A 21,833-nucleotide genomic window follows, 5' to 3' on the forward strand; every position below is an offset into this window, starting at 1 on the left:
CACTCTAGCCCAGGCAACAGAGTGAGACTCTGTCTCAAAAAAAAAAAAAAAAAAAAAAAAAAACTTTAGCATAGCAAAAAATCTTAAGTAAGTCAAGACAAATGAAAAACCTAGAGAAAAATCTGGAATCTATATAATAGACAAAAAGCTACTCTTTCTCTTTTATAAGGAATCCCCACAAATGTGCAAGAAAAAAACAAGTTAATTTTTAAAATGGGAAGAAAGCTTGAATGGGGATTTCAACAGAGAAGTTACTGACATATCCAATAAATACATGAAAGATACTCAGTTGTCAAAAGACATCAGGGAGTCGGAGGGGGAAAAGGGCAACATACGTAACCTAAACATCTGTACCCCCATAATATGCTGAAAAAAAAAAAGACATCAGGGAGGTGCAAATAAGCACACAATGAGGTAATACTACACATACTTGAGAATGAAAACTGAAATAATCCAAATATCATCAACAGTAGAATGGAATATTTGTAGTATTTTCATATAATAATATATTATACAATAATGGAAATAAACTACTACTACTACATGCAACAAGATGAGTGAACCTTAGAAACCTAATGCTAAAACAAGCCAGAAACGAAATACATACTGTAAAATTTCATTTGCAGACATTCAAAAACAAGCAAAACGAATGAAGACAGAAGTCAGAGTAATAGGTACTCCAGGGGACAGGGGTGGGGATAGTTACTGACTAAAAATCTTGATCTGGGTAGTGGCTATACAGGTGTATAAATATATAAAAATTCATTAAGCCCTATTGAAAAACTGTTTATTGAGCACATACTCTGTGCTAAGCACTGAGCTGGGGAATATAGCTGAAAACACGATTAACACTTGGACTTTGCTATCAAATAATTCGCAATCTTACAGAAGCCTGGGGTATATCCCAAATTTTATGAGATCAACATGATGTATAGAAATTATGCCTTCCTGAAAAATGTACTAGTTGCTGTTATCACAGAAAGGGTAAATTAAGTCAGCAAAAGTTAATCTTTAATATACTTACCCATCATAGTAAATGTCTTCCCTGAGCCAGTTTGTCCACTGTAAAAAAGAATGGTTTATATATTATTTTTACACATAAAATTTAGAAGACTACCTTCCTATTTTTACTACAGTCTATTAGTATATAAATATTCCCCACAAAAAGCTAGCTTATTTTCTATTTTTAAGTTATATTAGATAAAAAGTGAATGAGCCACCTTTTTTCCCTCCAATTCCACTACCAAGAGCTAACCATTGTTAACTGTCTGGTAAATGCTTCTACATTAATACAAACATAGCCATCAGAATTTTCATTTAATTTTTATTTACAAAAATTGGGATGATATTGCTTTGCAACCTGTTTTTCTTTAATTTTATCTCAGACATCTTTCTAAGTCAGTAAATACAGGTCTGCCTCATTATTTTTAATAGCTATAGATAGTTATATATAGTATTCCATGGATATGGAATCTTGTAGCACCATAATTTATTTAACCATAATCAATTGAACTTATGTTTCCAATTTTTGTTATACTAAAATAGTGCAATTTCTTTCCTAAATTCTTTGTCTTTGAAAGATACTATAATGTCTATAGACATTTGTCCTTGTTTAAAAATAGAGCAATAAAAAAATCCTTATGGCCGGGCGCGGTGGCTCACGCCTGTAATCCTAGCTCTCTGGGAGGCCAAGGCGGCAGGATTGCTTGAGGTCAGGAGTTCAAGACCAGCCTGAGCAAGAGCAAGACCCCATCTCTACTAAAAATAGAAAAAAAATTAGCCAATCAACTAAAAATAGAAACAAAAAATTAGAGGGGCGTGGTGGCTCATGCCTATAGTCCCAGCTACTCAGGAGGCTGAGGCGGGAGGATCACTTGAACCCAGGAGTTTGAGGTTGCTGTGAGCTAGGCTGACGCCATGGCACTCACTCTAGCCCAGGCAACAGAGTGAGACTCTGTCTCAAAAAAAAAAAAAATCCTTATGCTATAGGTTTGATTTTTGTATATAATGTCATGTCATCTCTGCTATCCCATTTAACAGAAACAAGAGTAACAAAAAAAGAAGAAAGTTGTATGTTAAAGATAGATGTCAATCAGGGTATTAAGTGACTTTAGCTTAGATTCACAGCAAAAATATAAAATTTTGAATTTACTTTTTGGTTAAACGCCCTCCAAAACTAGAAAACAGTATGGTCTAGTTGTTTACCTCTTTCTTTTGGAAGTAGAAGAAAAAAGTTCTTTACTAATGAGAAATGGATATTATTGAGTCCCCTACAAATAGGGTAATCCTATAAATTATTGTCCAAACAGGCACTTGAGTGTGAAGGGTACACTATTAACAATCACTCTACAAGTGATACTGTCCTTGGTAAACCAGAATGTATGCTCACCCAACCAATAAATCACTCACTTCTCCCAGGTGTTACTTATTTCTATCCACAACTACTGAAACCAATTTTCATTAAGTTAGTAATGAATATACGATGAATTAAACATTACAAGTAGTATGCCTACAGGGTCTTCAAAGAAAACATTTCTGAAGATATATAATCTCTGGCAATTGTGGCTATTATTTCAAATTCATTTTTGAACTTCACCACAAAATATTCTACAAAAAATATCTTTACTCTTTGTCTCACTGCTTAAGAAAGAACATTTAGTTCTGCTGACCATAAGCATAAAAAGCAAAGGCAAATTTTCACAGTGGAATATATGTGCAATATGAGCCAAGGCTTTGAACTTAATATATTTTATAATATATATTTTATATATATTGTTAAAATATTTTTATTCTTGTGTTTTTAGCAAATTATAGAACTGGGATATATGTGCAAACAGAAAGCTGCTCAAAATAATTTGTATAATTCACTATATCCTATTAAAAACCTCTAGTTCTAAATAGAATTAGAAAGCCTACTGCTGGAAGAAAAAGAAAAAAATAATTATCCTGTCATGATGCCTTCTGGACCCATAGCTGACATTCCAACATTAAACGTATAGCAATGTTTTCAGGCTGTCAACATTTAGAAAAATAGGATCATCACTCACTTTAAATATACATGATTGTGGAAATGTAAAGCACTACAGCCACTTTAGAAGACAGCTTGGCAGTTTCTTATAAAGTTAATCATAGATTTACCATACGACCCAGCAATTGCATTCCTGAGTGTTTACCCAAGTGATCTGAAAACTTATGTTCACACAAAAAGTGATATTCAAATGCCTGATTTGTTCATAATCGCTGAAAACTAGAAGCAAGATATCCTTTAATGAGTGAATGTATAAACAAACTAGGGTACATCCATACAATAAAATACTATTCAGCAAAAAAAGGGAGTAAGCTATTATCAGTGCATAAAACATAGATAAATCCTAAATGCGTTTTACTAAGAGCAAGAAGCCAGATCCAAAAGGCTACATATTGTATCATTCCATTCATATGACACTCTGGAAAAGGCAAAACTATAGGAATGGAAAATATATTGGTCTACTGGGGATGCCAGGGGTTGGAAGGAGCGGGTAGTGGTTGGCTACAAAGGGGATGGGGATGCACAGGGGATCCCTGAAAGTGAAGGGACTCTTCTCTATGGTACTTGGGACAATAAATACAGAAGGTCCCTGACATAATGACAATTCAACTTAGGACTTAAGAGTTTTTGACTTTATAATGGTACTTTCAGCTGTGTATGTTAATGATGAATACCCATACAACCATTCTGTTTTTCACTTTCTGAACAGTATTCAATAAATTACATGAGATATTCAACATTTCATTATAAAATAGGTTTTGTGTTACATTATTTTGCCCAACTGCAGCCTAATGTAAGTGTTCTAAGCAGGTTTTAGGTAGGCCAGGCTAAGCTATGATGTTCAATAGATTACATGTATTAAATGCATTTTCAAATTACAATATATTCGACTTATAGTGGGTTTATTGGGACACAATCCCATCATAAGTTAAGGAACCTCTGGTGAGCTTTAAAGTATACAAACTAAACAAACGAAACACATCAATTAGGATGTTGGGGAATCCCAGGATGGAATGCATCTAACTGCATTATATTACAAGAGCATGGTATAACTGCACTGAAGGGAGTGGGTGGGAAGGAGCTGGCCTAAGTAACTTTAGAAAATAGGTTCTGACTAGAAATTATAAGGTTAAAAAAAAAGGAACTGTACATAAGCACTGAATTCAGTAAATTTTTTTTCTCACAGGGATACAGGTAATTCTGAAACTGTTTTATATGTATACTGAGTTGAACAAGTCAGTAAATGGATGATAGATGGTAGAAGCCAGGTTTCTCATTGTTAGCAAGGAAAGTTACAGACAAATAAGAAAGGAAGGCTAGAATAATCCTGAGGTACTAGATTAGAGTCAGAGACATCAGTACGAACTCATGTTTAGCTTTATATATATATAAATGGATAGGTATACAATTATAGATATGTCTGTATACATGATTTAGTATATATACATATATTACCTAGCTCTGTCTGCTGAGGCCTAGAAGCAATGACATTCCAATAGCAACAAACACACCTAGTGCCCAGATTGTGGTTTCTAAATACCACTCTCCAATAAAAGAAGCCAGAGCTCCTTGGTGAAATGGTTGATTCTAGGCATAGGGCAGGGGAAATACAAGATGAGCCTGGAGCATCTTGTAGCATCATAAAGGAAGGAAGGAATCAAAAAAACAAAAGCATGGGATATATCGAAGAGACATAGAAACCAACCTCAAAAGACTCCCACTGACCAAAGCTAGAACAATACAAGCAACAAGATAAATAATGTAGTATTGGATTATAATCCAAAGTAAAAAATAAATACACATGAGTCCACAACATATAAATAATTGAATAAGTAAATGGGAGAACAGATCAATCTTTCTTATAGAAGAATTTCAAATATATATATAATAGATGTTCTCCTCTCCACTACCCATCTACCTTGTCAGCCAGGTGGGGCCAATCTGATCACATGAATCCTTAAAACTAGAGAACCATTTCTAACTATAGTCAGAGGGAGACATGACTAAGGAAGAGCCAGAGAGTTGCATGTTGTTGGCTTTGAAGACAGAGGAAAGGGGCTGTTAGCCAAGTAATGTGGGTGTCCTCTAGTAGCTGGAAAAGGAAAAGAAACAGATTTTCCTGTCCAGCTTCCATAAAGAAATGCATCCTGGTTGACACCTTCATTTTAGCCCAGGGAGACTCATGTTGAACTTTGGACTTACAAAACTGTAAGATAACAAAGATAATAAATTTGTGTTGATCAAGACACTAAGTTTGTGGTAATTTGTTACAACAGCAATAGGAAATTAGTATAAGCACTTACTATCATACCCTTGCGTAAGGACAGTCAACGACTTACTATGCAAAGATGGTACCATTATAACCGCTCATGCAAGATTCCACGATGTTCTTAGCCACAGTTGAGAATACAGACTCCTACAAATGTAAGCAGCAAACACGTCAACATTTCATAAAAATGAAAACATTTTTCCCAAACTACACTCTACAATATAACAATAAAAATTGAGTGCTAAGATTTTTAATCACTTGTGATAATATGAAGATTACATCCATTATAGAAAAATTGGCCGGGCGCAGTGGCTCACGCCTGTAATCCTAGCACTCTGGGAGGCCAAGGTGGGTGGATCGTTTGAGCTCAGGAGTTCAAGACCAGCCTGAGCAAGAGCGAGACCCTGTTTCTACCAAAAATAGAAAGAAATTAATTGGACAGCTAAAAATACATATAGAAAAAATTAGCCGGCTATGGTGGCACATGCCTGTAGTCCCAGCTACTTGGGAGGCTGAGGCAGTAGGATTGCTTGAGCCCAGGAGTTTGAGGTTGCTGTGAGCTAGGCTGAAGCCACGGCACTCTAGCCCGGGCAACAGAGTGAGACTCTGTCTCAAAAAAAAAAAAAAAAGAAAAATGGCTAAAACATGTAAGATGATAAAACTTTAAACACAACTATGTCCATTCATCTCCTATACAATTACAGATTTAAAGCACACATCTAAACCTTATACAGAATTTTATATAGAATACTGCATTATACTGGTATTAGCATAAAATACATAGCCCCAAATTGAGATGTGCCATAAGTATAAAATACATATCAGATTTGGAAGAGTATTAAAAAAATGGAAAATATCTCATTAATAATTTTACTTCATATTGATTACCTGTTGAAATGATATTTTGGATATATTGGATATATTAAATAAGATATATTAAAATTAATTTTATCTGTTCCTTTTTACTTTATTTTTAATGTGGCTACTAGAAAATTTTACATTATATGTGTAGCTCACTTTATATTTCTATTGGCCAGCAATGCTCCAGATGAAAAGGAAAAAGATCTAAAGATCTAAATGTCTTACCAAAAACATTCATGTGTATAGCAGGAATAATCAAGATCTGTGATGTTTAATACAGTAGCCATTAGCTACATGTGGCTATTTAAATTAATTAAAATTAAATAAGACATAAAATTAGTGCCTCAGACACACTAGCCACATTAAAAGGGCTCAATAGCCATATGTGGCTAGGGCATCTGAAGCACTGAAGTTTTAATTTTATTTCATTTTAATTAATTTAAACTTAAACAGTCACATGGGGCTACCTAGAGGCTTCAATAAAGGACAGCATAGATACGGAACATTTCTCTCATTGTAGAAAGTTCTATTGGATAGCACTAACTAGATCTCAGTTAAATTGGCCTTAATTAGAAAAGCAGTTATTAACATCATAGTAATCCTATATCCTTAAACTAGGTAATTCAGCTGCACTTATTAATCAGTCATTCAAGTGCCCCGGAAAAGTACATACTCGCTAACCTCCATCACTGAATAGAAAGGGAAAGTAAGGCAGGCTTGTGTCATTCTGGTACAAAATTTGAAGAAAGAAGAAAATCAATCAATAAAATTAGATGTAAAATCTAATAGTAGATGTATGGAATGTTTGAGCTTCCTTATCTGAGATCTACCAAACTAAAAAGAGAACAAAAATGAAATTCTTACAAATAACAAAGCCTTCCATGTTCCAAGTGAAAAGTTAAGTTTCCAGTTATCATTACCTGAGTGGTGTCCATGTTTGCAACATGATCAAACGTGAAGATCTTGGGCTCAGGATTGGAGTGCAGCCGGAGACTCACGGAGGACAGCACAGACAAGCATAAGCTTTGCTCGCCATCAGCTGACCCAGAACCCTCTGCAGGTGGACGAATTCGCACAAAAACTTTGATGGCATCACCTTCATTACTAAAGACAAAAAACATGTAACAGCTAAGTTTACTGGAGAAAAGAAAACTGAACAAGGATGTGAGTCTCACATTGCCTCTAATGTTCTATAACGAGAGTTTCCCCTACAAAGCCCAAGACCTACCCCATTTAAATTTACCTCTTTTAAAAGTCTCACACCTGGGGGTGGGGGCGGTGAAAAAAAATTAAAAAATAAATAAAAAAATAATTTTCTCACATGGCCCACACTCTTTACTGATTTACTTCACAGTAAAGGGTTGGTAAAAGGGTTGTGGCACCTTCACAATCCTTTACTTGAAAGGAACTCGAAAGGAGTTCATTTCAAGGGATTCCAAGCACTGCTCATCTCTCATTTTCCTCTTACCAGCAATAATAAAATAAGTCATTCCAAGGGAGAATTATGCTATTGATTCCATTCTTTAGCCTAGAAAGTGAGAGGGCAGGGAAGGTATGTGATTTTCCCGTATTTCCAGCTGGTCTAGGACCAAGTTAAATTTTGAAACAAGTACCCCTTACTATGTTAAATGGTTGTTTTAGAAATATTACATCCCTAATTCTTTGAGGTTCATCAATTTTTTTCTTACCTGGGCTGGTTAGGCTGATAGTTTGTCACACTGCGTAACTCAGCTAGAAAAAAAAGATAAAAATTAATTAAAATTGCAACATAGAAATGCTATTCTTCTCTAACATACTCCTCAGTTGCAGACATGCCTCAGCTTCCTCAGATCCCTGACATGAACAGTGGGGCACTCCAGAGCCCTGGCCTTGATCCTATTCTCTGTTCTATCCTAACCCATTACATTGGTGATGACATCCAGTCTCGTGGTTTTAAATGCTAAATACCTACTGATGATTGCCAAATTTAAACCTTCTCCTTGCACGGCTCTCCTGAGCCCCAAACTCTTATATCTAATTGCCTGCTTGATATCTCCAACTGGATGTCCAGTGGGCAATGTTTCAGATTTAACAGGTCCAAACCTGAGCTCCCGGTGGCCCTGCCCTCACCCTGAATGTACTTCTCTATCTCAGTTAATGACAACTCCATCTTTCCAGTTGCTTAGGCCAAAAACCATATAGTCATCCCTGACTCCATTCTTTCTCACTCTCCATATCCAACCTGTCAGAAAATCTTTGGCTCTAACTTCAAAATATATCCAGAATCCTACAACTTCTTGTCAAATCCACTGCCATCACCATGGAATCGAGTCAGCAACATCTCTTACTTGGATTATTATGACAGTCTCTCTGCTCCTCCCACCCCCATCTATTCTCAACCTAGCAGACAGAATGATTCTGTTAAAAAAAGAAGTCAGAGGTCAACGACTGGTATGACATTGTGAGGAATGCCACTGACCCACTCCCCAGTGAAACTGGTAAAATAAAAAAAAAAAAAAAAATTAAAGCCTCTGGAAATGTTCCTAAAGGCAAACAGCAAATGAAGAAATATCTATTCAAGAAAATTTATTAAAATTCAGTAAGAAAGGTGATTTTGTATTATTTGAACCAAGATCACTCTCTCCCTCCCAGCTCAGCGAGGCAGAGATTCCACTCCAGACTGAAGCAACCAAGAACACAGGGATTCCTCTTCCTTCAGGTCCTAATTAGAGGACTTTCTTCCCAGGAGTAGCAGGAAGTCAGAGTTTCTCATTCTGTCTCCAGCTAACCACCTGTTGCTGAGGTTAAGTCCCAGACAAGTTTCATTGAGAGGTGAGGGCTCCCTTTTCTGTCCCAGCCCTAATTTGTGGAACAGAGGCTCTACCTTGGCTGCTGCATGCTGAGTACACTGGGGTCCTAATTACCCTTGGCCCAGTTCATGAGGCAGTGGTTCCACACTAGGAAAGGAAAGTTGAGAAGATACCAGGCTGCTATACTCCCGCCGACCAACGAATTGCTCAGCAACTAGAATGAGGATGTCACTCAGAGACAAGACTGCCATTATCCCCATCCCCAGCATCCAGGCTCAGAGACTTTGCTTTGGGGAAGAGACAGGCCATAAACAGATAGCTTCTAATCTCTTCCCAAAGGAGCCGACTTTATTTGCAACAGAGCACAGAGAAGTTCAAATGTAAGGGCACTCTCAAGAACAGTGGAGGTTGTAGTGAAAGGTAATTATGAAGATATTCAAGATACAAGCTAAGCTGCAGGCCTGTTACTTTGCAGGAGAAAATGGGAAATAGTAAGACAGCTAGGCACAGCTAAACTGGAGTCACAACAAATATCAAACACGGACCTCAGAAACTACTATTTCAAAGGAGCAAGAATTTAATTGGAGTAGCTTGTAGGGCAATTTATGCCCCGGGGCATTGTTGAAAACAGTAGAGCAATCAGCTAGCAATTGGAGTTTAACAGCCAAGTGTGGCCAGAGAAAAAGATCCCTACCAAAATCACTGACATCCCAGGATAACTGTGGGCATATCCAAAGCTGTGCTTCCCTGAGGAGCAACATCAAAGGCTTAACACCATGGGAGAGAAACAGACCTCACTAAGTCAATCCAGCCAGTTGCTAAATAAATAAGCAAGCAAATAACAATAACAAGCCCAGAGGGTAGGCTGCCAGCTCTTCATCTCTGCAGAGATCTCTATAAGTGATCAGATGAATTTTGATCTGCACATGTATAACAACTGCACATGTGTAACAGGCCTGCAATTTAGCTTGTAAATCTAAAAGGATTCCAAAGTAAAACGTTTACTTAAATAAAGTTAATAAGCAAATAGTAACATATAATGAAATCAAAAATTACACAAAATTAGACAGTTCTGCCATGATTTCTAATTGAGATCTAAGAAAGCATCATTGAAAAGTGCTAGAACTTGAATTCACCCATCCTGGATCCAGATATCCTACTCTTAACTACCTCATTATGCAGCCTCCAAAGGTTAAAGGGAGTACAAAAGCTTATCATGTGGCTATAATTATTTTGACATTAAAAGAAAGTCCTCTGTAGACATTTAATGTAAAATTCTTTCAACTTTGAGGTTCTGTGTGCCTGCCTGAAGATATGTTGAAGACTATTCACTGTAGCTTTATTCATAATAGCCCAATCTAGAAACTCAAATGTCCATCAACAGGAGAATAAACAAATAATGATATGCTCATACAATGGAACACTACACAGCAATGAAAAAGAAGTGCTGCTACATACAACGGACAATGCTCACAGACACAGCGTTCAGTAAAAGCCAGAACATAAAAAAAGAATATATACTGTATCATTTATATGAAGTCCAAGAACACGCAAAACTAACCAGCGATGATAAAAATCAGTAATGACTGGGAGCAGGGTAGTTATTGACTGGGAAGAGTGAAAGGGAACTTTCTGGAGTACAGGAACAGTTTTTGGGCTGGTGGTTACACGAGTGTATTCATATATAAAAATTTGTTGAACAGCATTCAAGATTTGTGCCCTTTACTGCATATAAGTTATACTTCAACAAAATAGTGAATTCTAAAAATATTCTTCTTGCTTTAAAAAGACCATCAGATGCTTTACCCTGCAGTCTAGATAAATACTCATCAGTCATTTGCCCAAACATGATTAAGTTCAGAAAGGGAATTCGATCGCTTCTCGGCCTTTTGGCTAAGATCAAGTGCAGAAAGGGAATCTGTTTAAGACTGGATTTACCAGTCAATTTCATAGGGGTAACTTTTCACTTTCTTATTTCTCTGACTTCACAGTTCCCAACCCGTGGTGCCAATAGTTGTCGCTAGAGACAGCCTTCATAGGCATAAAGTAAAAGTTGCAGTGAGCTTCATCCTCCTGTGTGTTCCCACTTCATAGACCAGACCTCTGGACTTCTAGGAATGCAAGAAGCACTTACCTGGAATATCATCAACCTCAATTTTGCTAACAAACTTAAGGGAGTGGATAAATTCCCCATGGCATCACCACCATCATAAAGAGAAGCTGTGAGTATCTTTGCTCCCATCACTTTTAGAAAGGTTCTCAACTTCAGTTTACAGACTGACCAGAGCCCTTTAATAGGCAGTAACACACAAATATCACTTTCCATTAAATAAGCAGATGCTTCACTTATGTCACAGCCATCAATGATCTTTTGCTTGAGTCCAGGTTTACTGAACTTATCGATAAGGTGGAAACAAAGAACAAATACTGTGATTGTGCAGAAAGCAGGATGAATATTTCCATCTAATAATATACCAACTTGTATGCTCATAGTCCATGAATACTGAAAATGGTGAAGGAAAAAGAATATTTTAGATGGAAAAAGATAGCATAATGAGGTGTTCAGATAATGGTATGATTGACCTAAAAGGTTAATAAAACAACCCCACCAAAACAATTGCAATTGACAGAGAGCTAGAAATCTTAACGCTGTCGGAAGGTGCAAATGCCACAAGGTCACAATTTCTTCAATCATCTAACATAGGCATCTCCCCATCACTCTTCAAATCCTTCACAAAGATCCCACTAAATCAGCTTGTTAAGGACAGAAAAACAAGAGGTAATGGAATGTTAGGGACAGGAAATCAAGAGATAATGGAATGATAGGAGCAGAAAAACAAGGAGGAGGAAACAGTTAAAGAAAAACAATAAGAAGGAAATAGTTACAGAAAAATAACCAGAGGAAACAGTTATTTCAGTCTTAAAGAATTGTGTAATTAGACCATGGAACGGTGACCACCAATCAAAAAATAGACAAACACCATAAACGGTGACTTTCCCCATTACACGTATAGGAGAAGGGAATGCCTGGAACATAACCTTTAAGTTATGTCCATATCTGGAAAAATTCAGACCTCAAAACCTGTGACATATAGTCATAAGTAATTACACCTGACCTTTACATCAACATATAATACTAGCATATCAAAGGAAAAACATAGGAGACAATGTCTTCTCCACTCGTGGAGACAGATCCATTTCCCCTTAGGAAATGTACTTTCGTTTTGCACCCTTAAACTTTTCTTACAATAAATTCTTCAGGCATACTTTGCTGAGTGTGTGTCATCTCTCTCGGTCACATGGGCCAAGGCTTGCGATTCCAAGCCAGGAGCTCAAGAACTGGGGAAACACTTCGAAGTCCAGCCATGGACAGGACCATGACAAGCTCATAATCAGCTTTAAAAAACAAGACTCCTTAAGAGATTAGCCAATGTAAGTGGCACACGTACACAGAACAGCACATTTCAAGAAATTAGTGAAAATTGAAGGGTTTATCACAAGCAAAAATGACAGTGCTCTCTCCTCCGTGAAAAAAAAAAAAAAAAAGGAAGAAATTGGACAGGTCTCCTTTAGGTGAAAATAGATATTGTGAGTATATAAAGACATTACTAAAATTTGTGCTTTAAAATTCCCTTATCTACGGAGAGACTATCCAAAAGAGAAAAAGGTGTTTGGAACATAAATAAATCCTTCCCTCAGGAAGGTCAAAAATGTGTAAAAATGCAGGTGGTGGTGAGGGCAAGGGCGGATCCTCAGGCAAGGCTACTTACTGAGGTAGCCCTGATCGGGACATGGTAAGAGGCGAGCGAAGAAACGGAAGAACCGAGAGAACAAAAGCAAGAACGGCAGGTTCACTGCTCATCCCAAGAGCCTAAAACTGCGCCAGGCTGCTAGCCTGCACGCAATGCACAGAAGAAAGGGATGAAAGCCCTTCCACCAGCGTATTGTCTCTGAGGGACAGAGATTCCAAACGCTCCTGCCGCCCGGTCAGTTCCTGCCCTTCACACCCAGTAAGGAACCCTGCGGGCGACCGAGGACTGTCGTCCTGTCACAGCTATATTGGCGGGGAGGACGGCGTCTCGAAGTCGGGACTCTTGACTTACTTTTGCAGCCGGGTGCCATAGCGCCCTCACCTCTCGATCCCGAGACCGATGGTACGGATGGTACGGATGCCCCCACCTCCAGGCGCGCCGCGCCACGGGATCCGGCCCGCTCAAGATGGCCGCGAATTTGAATTTGGCGCTGGGACCAAACGTTGACGCCAGCACGGAGGCCGCCATGTTGCCCGGACTGCGCATCAGGGGCGTGGTCCCGGTGACGACACTAGTAAGCGCCATCGCCTCTGTACTCTCAGTGTCGGCCAGGGAGCTTGTCTTTTCAGTGCTGTCATGAGCAAGCGGAACCAGGTGTCGTACGTGCGGCCAGCCGAGCCGGCGTTTCTGGCCCGCTTCAAGGAGCGGGTCGGCTTCAGGGAAGGGCCCACCGTAGAGACCAAGGTGAGCCCGGGGTGGTCGCGTTACTTCAGAAACGCGACCCGCCACTTCCGGCTTCTGCCTTGACCTGGAAGCCAGGTACCGACGCTCCTGGCCCCCGATTGGCACGGAGCGCTGACTCCAAGCTGGTCCTTTGCAAGCGACTACAGCCTCTTACGCCCAGGAATCTCGCTCTGTGTCGTTTATCAGAGCGCTGCTGGGTTTTTGAAAATGACCTGATGTAGGTAAAGCGTCTCGTCTCTGGTAAATGGTAAAGAAAGATAACTTTCTTCTCTGTTCTTTCCACTTGCTTTTCTTGAAACCTGTGAGTTAGCAGGGTAAGTGGTAGCTACGTCCTGCTTTCTAGATAAAGAAACAGGCCGCTCGATCAAATGACCCAGTGTCCTAGGACTGGAGTCTGGAACGTCTTTGGCGGAATGTCTGGATCTATTTCTATGCTTTGTTTTTACGAAAAAAGCAAGCAAAGAAGACAAAGAGTAGGCAGAAGACTTAAATATCTTGGTTATGAATAGAACAGGAACTTCAGGAAAGATCCAGAACCTGATTACTGTAGTCTGGGGACTGGGAATCAATGGGAGTCAACTTCTGAGCCTCCTAGGCTTCAGCCCTAACTGGTTCACACCAAAATTTGCCATACCTCTTTCAATAGGAACAGACCATTATGTTTAAATGATGTGTGGAGAAATATATTTAGCACTCTGTCTAGTACTTGCAGTAAGACCTACCACTCAAGTCACTCAGAGCTTAGTAAAAGAGACAAGATTGACTTACATGAAATTATTCAGTGCATGCATACCTTGTTTTATTGTGCTTTTGCTTTACTGAGCTTTGCAGATATTGCATTTTTAATGAGTTGAAGGTTTGTGGCAATCCTGCTTCATCAAGTCCATTGGCACCATTTTTCCAACAGCATGTGCTCACTTCTTGGCTCTGTGTCACATTGGTAATCGTCACAATATTTCAGACTTTTTCATTATTATCTGTTATGGTGATCTGTGATCTCTGATGTTACTATTCTGATTGTTTTGAGGTGCCATGAACCACACCCATATGATATAGTGAACTTAATTGATAAATGTTGTGTATTCTTACTGCTCCACCAACCAGCCATTCCCTTGTCTCTCTTCCTCTCCTCGTGTCTATTCCCTAAGACACAACAATATTGAAATTAGGCTAATTAACCCTACAGTGGCTTCTAAATATTCAAGTGGAAAGAAGAGTCCCATGTCTCTCACTTTAAATCAAAGGCTAGAAATGATTAGGCTTAGTGAGGAAGGCATGTCAAAGGCCAAGAGAGACCAAAAGCCAGGCCAATTGTGCCAAACAGCCAAGTTGTGAATGCAAAGGAAAAGTTCTTAAAGGAAATCAGAAGTGCTACTCCAGTGAATACACAAATGATAAGAAAGTGAAACAGCCTTATTGTAGATAGGGAAAAATAGTAGTTTGGATAGAAGATCAAACCAGCTACCACATTCCCTTAAGCCAAAGCCTAATCCACAGCAAGGTACTAACTGTCTTCAATTCTATGAAGTCTGAGAGAGGTGAAGAAGCTGCATGAGAAAAAGCTAGCAGAGGTTGGTTCATGAGGTTTAAGGAAAGAAGCTGGATTCCATAACATAAAAGTGCAAGGTGAAGCAATAAGTGCTGATGGAGAAGCTGCTGCAAGTTATCCAGAAGCTCTAGCTAAGATAATCAATGAAGGTGGCTATACAAAACAATAGATTTTCAATGTAGACAAAATAGCCTTATGTTGGAAGAAGATGCCCTCTAGGACATCTTCCCTGCTAGAGAAGAGAAGTCAATGCCTGGCTTCAAAGCTTCAAAGAACAGACTGACTTTTGTTAGGGACTAATGCAGCTGGTGACTAATGCAGCTGAAGCCAATGCTCATTTACCATTCTGAAAATTGTAGGGCCCTTCAGAATTATGCTAAATCTACTCTGTGCTTTGTAAATGGAAAAACAAAGCCTGGATGACAGCACATATGTTTATAGTATGATTTACTGAATATTTTAGCACCACCGTTGAGACCTCAGAAAAAAAGATTCCTTTCAAAATATTACTGCTCATTGACAATGCACCTGGTCACCCAAAAGCTCCCATGGAGTTGTACAAGGAGGTGAATGTTGTTTTTATGCCTGCTAACACAACATCCATTCTATAGCCCATGGATCAAGGAGTAATTTCTACTTTCACGTCTTGTTTAAGGAATACATTTCATAAGCTATAGCTGCCATACATAGTGATTCCTCTGATGGATCTGGGCAAAGTAAATTGAAAACTTTCTGGGAAGGATTCACCGTTCTAGATGCCATGAAGAATGTTTGTGGTTGATGGGAGGAGGTCAAAATATCAACATTACTTGGAGTTTGGAAGAAGTTGATTCCAACCCTGATAGATGATTTTGAGGGATTGAGCCTTCAGTGGAAGAAGTAACTGCAGATGTGGTACCAATAGCAAAAGAACTAGAATTAGAAGTGGAGCCTGAATATGTGGCTGAATTGCTGCAATCTCATGATCAAACCTGAATGGATGAGGAGTTGCTTCTGTAAACATCATTTTCTTTTTATTTTTTCTTCCTGCCCCCAATTCTTTCATTCTGTGAACATTGTTGAAATGACAACAAAAGACTTAGTTCTTTCTACAGAAAAGTTTGGGCTAAGAAAAAAGATTTAAAAAAAAAAAGACTTAAACTAGTACATAAACTTAGTTGATAAAGCAGCAGCAGGGTTTGAGAGAACTGACTTCAATTTTTAAAGAAGTTCTACTATGGGTAAAATGCTATCAAACAGCATCACATGCAACAGAGAAATCTTTTACTAAAGGAAGAGACAATAGATGGGGCAAACTTTATTGTTGTCTTATTTTAAGAAATTGGGCCGGGCGTGGTGGCTCACACTTGTAATCCCAGCACTCTGGGCGGCCGAGGTGGGAGGATCGCTTGATGTCAGGGGTTGGAGACCAGCCTGAGCAAGAGTGAGACCCCATCTCTACTAAAAATAGAAAAATTAGCCGGGCATTGCGGCACACTCCTGTAGTCCCAGCTACTGAGGCTGAGGCAGGTGGATTGCTTAAGCCCAGGAGTTTGAGGTTGCTGTGAACTAGGCTGATGCCACGGCACTCTAGCCCCAGCCACGGAGCAAGACTCTGTCTCAGAAAAAAAAAAAAAGATATTGCCACAGCCATCCCACCCTTCAGCAACCACCATCCTGATCAGTTAGCAGCCATCAATATCAAGGCAAGGCCCTCCACTAGCAAAACAAGTCCAACTCAGTGAAAGCTCAGATGATCCTTAGCATTTTTAATCAATAAAGAATTTTTAAATTAAGGTATGTACATTGTTTTTTAGATATAATGTTATTGCATACTTAATAGACTACAGTATGGTATAAACATAACTTTTATGTGCACTGGGAAGGCAAAAAAATTGTGTGACTCACTTTATTTTGATATTTGCTCTATTGAGGTGGTCTAGAACCAAACCCACAGTATCTTCAAGGTACACCAGTACAGCGAGTATGATGTACTAATTCCAGGCACTGTGCCAGGCTCTGAAAGGACAAAGAGATAGATCTCCAAAATGTCATGTTCTTTAACACCTTCCTGCCCTGCCTCTTCTCTGATTTCACAGGTCACCACCTCTCTGAACCCCTTTGAAGCTCCCCAGTTACTCCTCTGTTGAACTCTTTAAGCTGGGACTACAGGCGTACGCCACCATGCCCGGCTAATTTTTTCTATATATTTTTAGTTGTCTGATTAATTTCTTTCTATGTTTTTTAGAGACGGGGTCTCTTGCTCAAGCTGGTCTCGAATTCCTGAGCTTAAGTGATCCTCCTGCCTTGGCCTCCAAGAGTGCTAGGATTACAGGCGTGAGCCACCCCCCCAGTTTTCCCAGCACCTAACACAGTGCCTGGCACTAAGCACTGGGTGACAGTTATATTGGTTGGATGACTATGCTTGTCTGTGCAAGGATTCATGGAGGAGGAGATACTTAGATTTGAGTCTTGAGCATGGGTAGGTCAGCAGGTAGAGATGGAGGGAACAGCATGGGTAAAGGTGTCAAGATGGGAGTCATGGACTATGTGTAGAAGTGATAGAAGGACCAGTAGAGATGAGGCCATAGATGGCTACTCAGTAGGTAAGAAGGAGCCATTTTTCCTAGAGGTAACACAATCAGGGAGTGACTGTCCCCCATGACCAAAAATAGTGATAATGACAAAGAGGATGAGGTTTGAGAAAAGGGTCATGTATTCAGCAATGAGGAGAATATGAGGCCTAACTTTGCTTGAGGTTCTGGTGATGATCATATGCACATAGTTGACACCTTGAGAATTATAGCTTATAGTGCCATCTTAGGAGAACTCAGAGAAAGCTTTCCAGCTAATATCAGAGATTCTGGCTTATTTATTTAATCAAGAGAGTTTTCCTTAGAGAGGTACCCCATGTTCCAGTTTGAGAGACCCACTTCATTCTTAATCAGTTCAGCAATATACAGTATCGACCCTTACCCACAGGGTATAGGTTCCAAGACCACCTATAGATGCCTGAAACCACAGATAGTACCAAACCCTATATATATTGTTTTTTTCTATACATACATACCTATGATAAAGTTTAATTTATAAATTAGACATCGTAAAAGATCAACAAAAATAACTAATAATAAAATAGAATGATTATAACAATATACTTTAAAAAAAAAGTTATGTGAACCTGCTGTCTCTCTAAATATTGTACTTACCCTTCTTTCAGACTGAAGTGGACTGCAGGCAACTAAAACCATGGAGAGCAAAACCGAGGATAAGGGGGGATTACTGTAATCAGCATTTTAGTGATCTATTAACAAAAAAGAGTTTCATGGGAAATCATATAATTAAGCTCATCTCATTCGCCTTCTTGATAGTTAATTCATGAATGACTTTGAACAGTCCTCAGTGGCTACTGCCACTGTCCCTAGACTGCTTCTCTTGTTTTCCAGCTAGTCACATAAAAAAAGAAAAAAAGAGAAGAGAGTCAGAATTAATGATTCTTAACCTAATGAACACCAGGAATGATTATATTTCACTTTACCATATCCTTGGCTAAAAATAATTATTAATTACCTAAAAATACTTACTAATTATTGTTTGTGGTCATTTATTGGAAAATTTCAGAGAAAAATTGGCAGAAACTGATGAACTAACAGTGAACTAACATGGATATCATTAAAGAGAATTCACTTGTTGAGTGATAGAGCAGACTTGGGAACTGGAGATGTAGACAAAATGGATGAATGTGCTTGTGAGTAACTTGCCAAGGCCTCAGGTAGTTCATCCTCTTTCATCCTGTTGGTCTTTCATGAGTTGATCAACAAATAATTTTTGAGTCCCTGATACTTTCTAGGTTCTGCACCTTTAGATACAGAGATGAAACACATAGTACCTCTCTAAAAGGAGCTTGCCTAATGGTGACAAACAGAAAAGCATTGAGATGGCAGTGTAATACGTGCTCCCTGTGAGAGTAAGAAAGAAGAGGAGGTGAAATTAAGCACTTCTTTCTAGAGGATCTAAGTCTTGAAGGCAGCGTAAGTAGGAGTTGGCCAGGGCCAATGGGGCTTTCTAGGCACTGGGAACTTGTTCAGAGACGGGGAAGACAAAGGAGCTGATGTGCTGTTCATTGATCTCCAAGTACTCAAACCCGGCTGGATTGTAGACACCATGAGAGAGTGATAGGGGATAAAGCAGTGGTTATAGGCTGAGGCCAGGTCATGCAGGGCTTTATTTACAGGGTAGTGCTCAAAGAAATTATTAAATAACCTTCTGTATAATTAAATATAAGGCAGTGATTTTTAAAAATCAGATAATTTTATATGTATCTCAGAGTACTGTACAAAGCTATTTTTAAGTACAAAATTTGGCAGAGTGGGACTTTATGGTGCCTGACATTTTAAAAAAATCTGAAATCAACTGGCAAAATGTTACCATTCGTTACATGTATACAGTGAGTAGTATGTGGCTTCTGTTATCCTCTGCAATTTATGCTTGAGAAATTTCATAATTTGAACTCACAAAAAAGAATCCAAGTCATAGAGTAATATGTACAGTATTTTGTAAACAAAATGTTTCCTATACCTACACATTTGTATACACTTGGAAAATAGCTGATAGGCTATCCACCAAACTGAAGCTGTTAGAAGGGAGAAGTGATGAGCAGAGGTGAGAGAACGAGTACCTTTTACTTCCTTCTTTCTGTATTTTGGTGGTGTTTGAGGTCAGCAGTCCCAGACTGGTACAGCAGCTCAAGGAATGCCAGCAAGGATCCAAGCTCCTTGAGTCTTTCCACTTATACCACCCAAAGCAGGTGGCTGCCTTTCTTATGCCTAAAAATAGCTCTGGTCCTCAGGTTTCACGTCTGCACTCCAGCAGGATAAAGGGATACAGGCAAAGGCTTATGCTTGCCACATCTGTCCTTTTGCATCTTTGAGAAGAAGGTGAAAAGTGTCGATGAGCAATGAGAACCAACGTGGTTCAGTGCTGCCCTGAGTAGGCTAAGAATGACAGCAGTAGCCAAAGCAGAGGGCCCCAGATACTAGCAACTGCAAGCGAGGCCCTACGGAGATAGAAGCAAGTTCCACTGGACAGGCACCCCAGCATGACGGGCAGGCAGACCTGTTTCCTCACATGGTAAGTTTAGTCTCTTTGGAGTTACTTAAAAATTCATGGCCAAACACTTTTAGTTAATAAAGTTACCCTTCTCATTTCAATGATACGGTTTCTCACAGAGGCAGTGGTTGTATTTCATTCAAAGTCAGTGCCCTAACATCATATTTGTGTCTTCCCCTAGAGAATCCAGCCTCCGCTCCCAGATGAAGATGGTGATTACAGTGACAAAGAAGATGAACAGCCCCAAGTCGTGGTGGTTAAAAAAGGAGATCTGTCAGCTGAAGAAGTCATGAAAATTAAAGCAGAAATAAAGGCTGCCAAAGCAGGTATACTTGAAAGTAATGTGGTTTTTCTAACAATTTAAGGAGGCTGGAGTATGAAGTTGTTTTATTTTATGTACTAGTATGGTATGTTTGAAGGAGACATTTCTAGGTTCAGGGCTTGGCTTTGACACTTACCATATATGTAACCTTGAGCAAGTTATTTCATTTCTCAGTGCTAATTTCCTCATCAAAAAAATAGGGACGGCCGGGCGCGGTGGCTCACGCCTGTAATCCTAGCACTCTGGGAGGCCGAGGCGGGCGGATTGTTTGAGCTCAGGAGTTCGAGACCAGCCTGAGCAAGAGCGAGACCCCGTCTCTACTAAAAATAGAAAGAAATTAATCGGACTACTAAAAATATATACAAAAAGTTAGCCGGGCATGGTGGCGCATGCCTGTAGTCCCAGCTACTCAGGAGGCTGAGGCAGAAGGATCACTTGAGCCCAGGAGTTTGAGGTTGCTGTGAGCTAGGATGACGCCACGGCACTCTAGCCCGGGCAACACAGTGAGACTCTGTCTCAAAAAAAAAAAAAAAAAATGGGGACAATAATTGTACCTACCTTATTAGATTGTTATGAGGATTAAGTGTTAATTTGAGTAAAAATATCCAGTTTTTAAAAAAATAAGTGGTTAGGTTTATAACCAGTCAATAAAGGTCTATTTAATTAGTGCCTGAAGTGTGTGGTATGCTACACATTTATTACATTATTTTAGGGAAAAATACTGCAGTTCCAAACAATCACTTTTGAAAGTACTTAAAAATACAACCCAACTGTAATTAATTAGGACTGGCAGTATTATGGAATACTTCAGTAAGTGAGTTTTTATTGAGTGACTGCCTATAGGGCCTTATAGGGCCTATAGCTAGAGGCAGTGCAGAAGACCAGACTGAATTGACTTGAGGATATCCTTAAATATGAGATTTTCTTGCCATTTGACTCTCTGATAAAGGCAAAATAATGAGGAGAGAAGAATGTTATTAAAAATTTGTTTTTGCTCAGAGGAAGAACCAGCTCCAGCTGATGGAAGAATCATGTATCGAAAACCAGTCAAACGTCCCTCAGATGAAAAATATTCAGGTTTAACAGCAAGCTCAAAAAAGAAAAAGCCAAATGAAGATGAAATAAATCGGGACTCAGTTAAAAAGAACTCACAAAAACAAATTAAAAACAGTAGCCTCCTTTCTTTTGACAATGAAGATGAAAATGAGTAAGTATAAACATTTTGGACATAGTCTCCCTGGAAAATATATGGGGTGTTTTTTAAAATAACATTTTTTTCCTAATTATAAGGAGTTCATTATAGAAGATTTAGAAAATACAGGAAAAAGTTTAATAATAGGCACTGGGAACTTGTTCAGAGACGGGGAAGACAAAGGAGCTGATGTGCTGTTCATTGATCTCCAAGTACTCAAACCCGGCTGGATTGTAGAC

General features: G+C 39.0%; 2 protein-coding genes across 2 annotated transcripts in view; one reads left to right on the plus strand and one right to left on the minus strand.

The window, feature by feature from the left end:
• Positions 1-13,069, minus strand: part of KIF15 (kinesin family member 15) — a 90,265-nt gene extending 77,196 nt beyond the window's left edge. The window contains exons 1-5 of the mRNA XM_012665611.1: positions 13,051-13,069; positions 7,847-7,889; positions 7,079-7,262; positions 5,368-5,444; positions 1,025-1,062 (exon numbers count right to left, since the gene is read on the minus strand). Of these exons, the coding sequence (XP_012521065.1) occupies positions 1,025-1,062; positions 5,368-5,444; positions 7,079-7,262; positions 7,847-7,889; positions 13,051-13,069 (361 nt within the window). The remainder of the gene's footprint in view (positions 1-1,024; positions 1,063-5,367; positions 5,445-7,078; positions 7,263-7,846; positions 7,890-13,050) is intronic.
• Positions 13,070-13,306: 237 nt separating this feature from the next.
• Positions 13,307-21,694, plus strand: KIAA1143 (KIAA1143 ortholog). Its single transcript, XM_012638831.1, has 3 exons — positions 13,307-13,443; positions 20,262-20,406; positions 21,402-21,694. The coding sequence occupies exons 1-3, from the start codon at positions 13,336-13,338 to the stop codon at positions 21,611-21,613; spliced, it is 465 nt and encodes a 154-aa protein (XP_012494285.1). The 5' UTR covers positions 13,307-13,335; the 3' UTR covers positions 21,614-21,694.
• Positions 21,695-21,833: the final 139 nt, after the last annotated feature.

Source organism: Propithecus coquereli, unplaced genomic scaffold, assembly GCF_000956105.1.
Source record: "Propithecus coquereli isolate 6110/MARCELLA unplaced genomic scaffold, Pcoq_1.0 Scaffold1, whole genome shotgun sequence".
Taxonomy (NCBI): domain Eukaryota; kingdom Metazoa; phylum Chordata; class Mammalia; order Primates; family Indriidae; genus Propithecus; species Propithecus coquereli.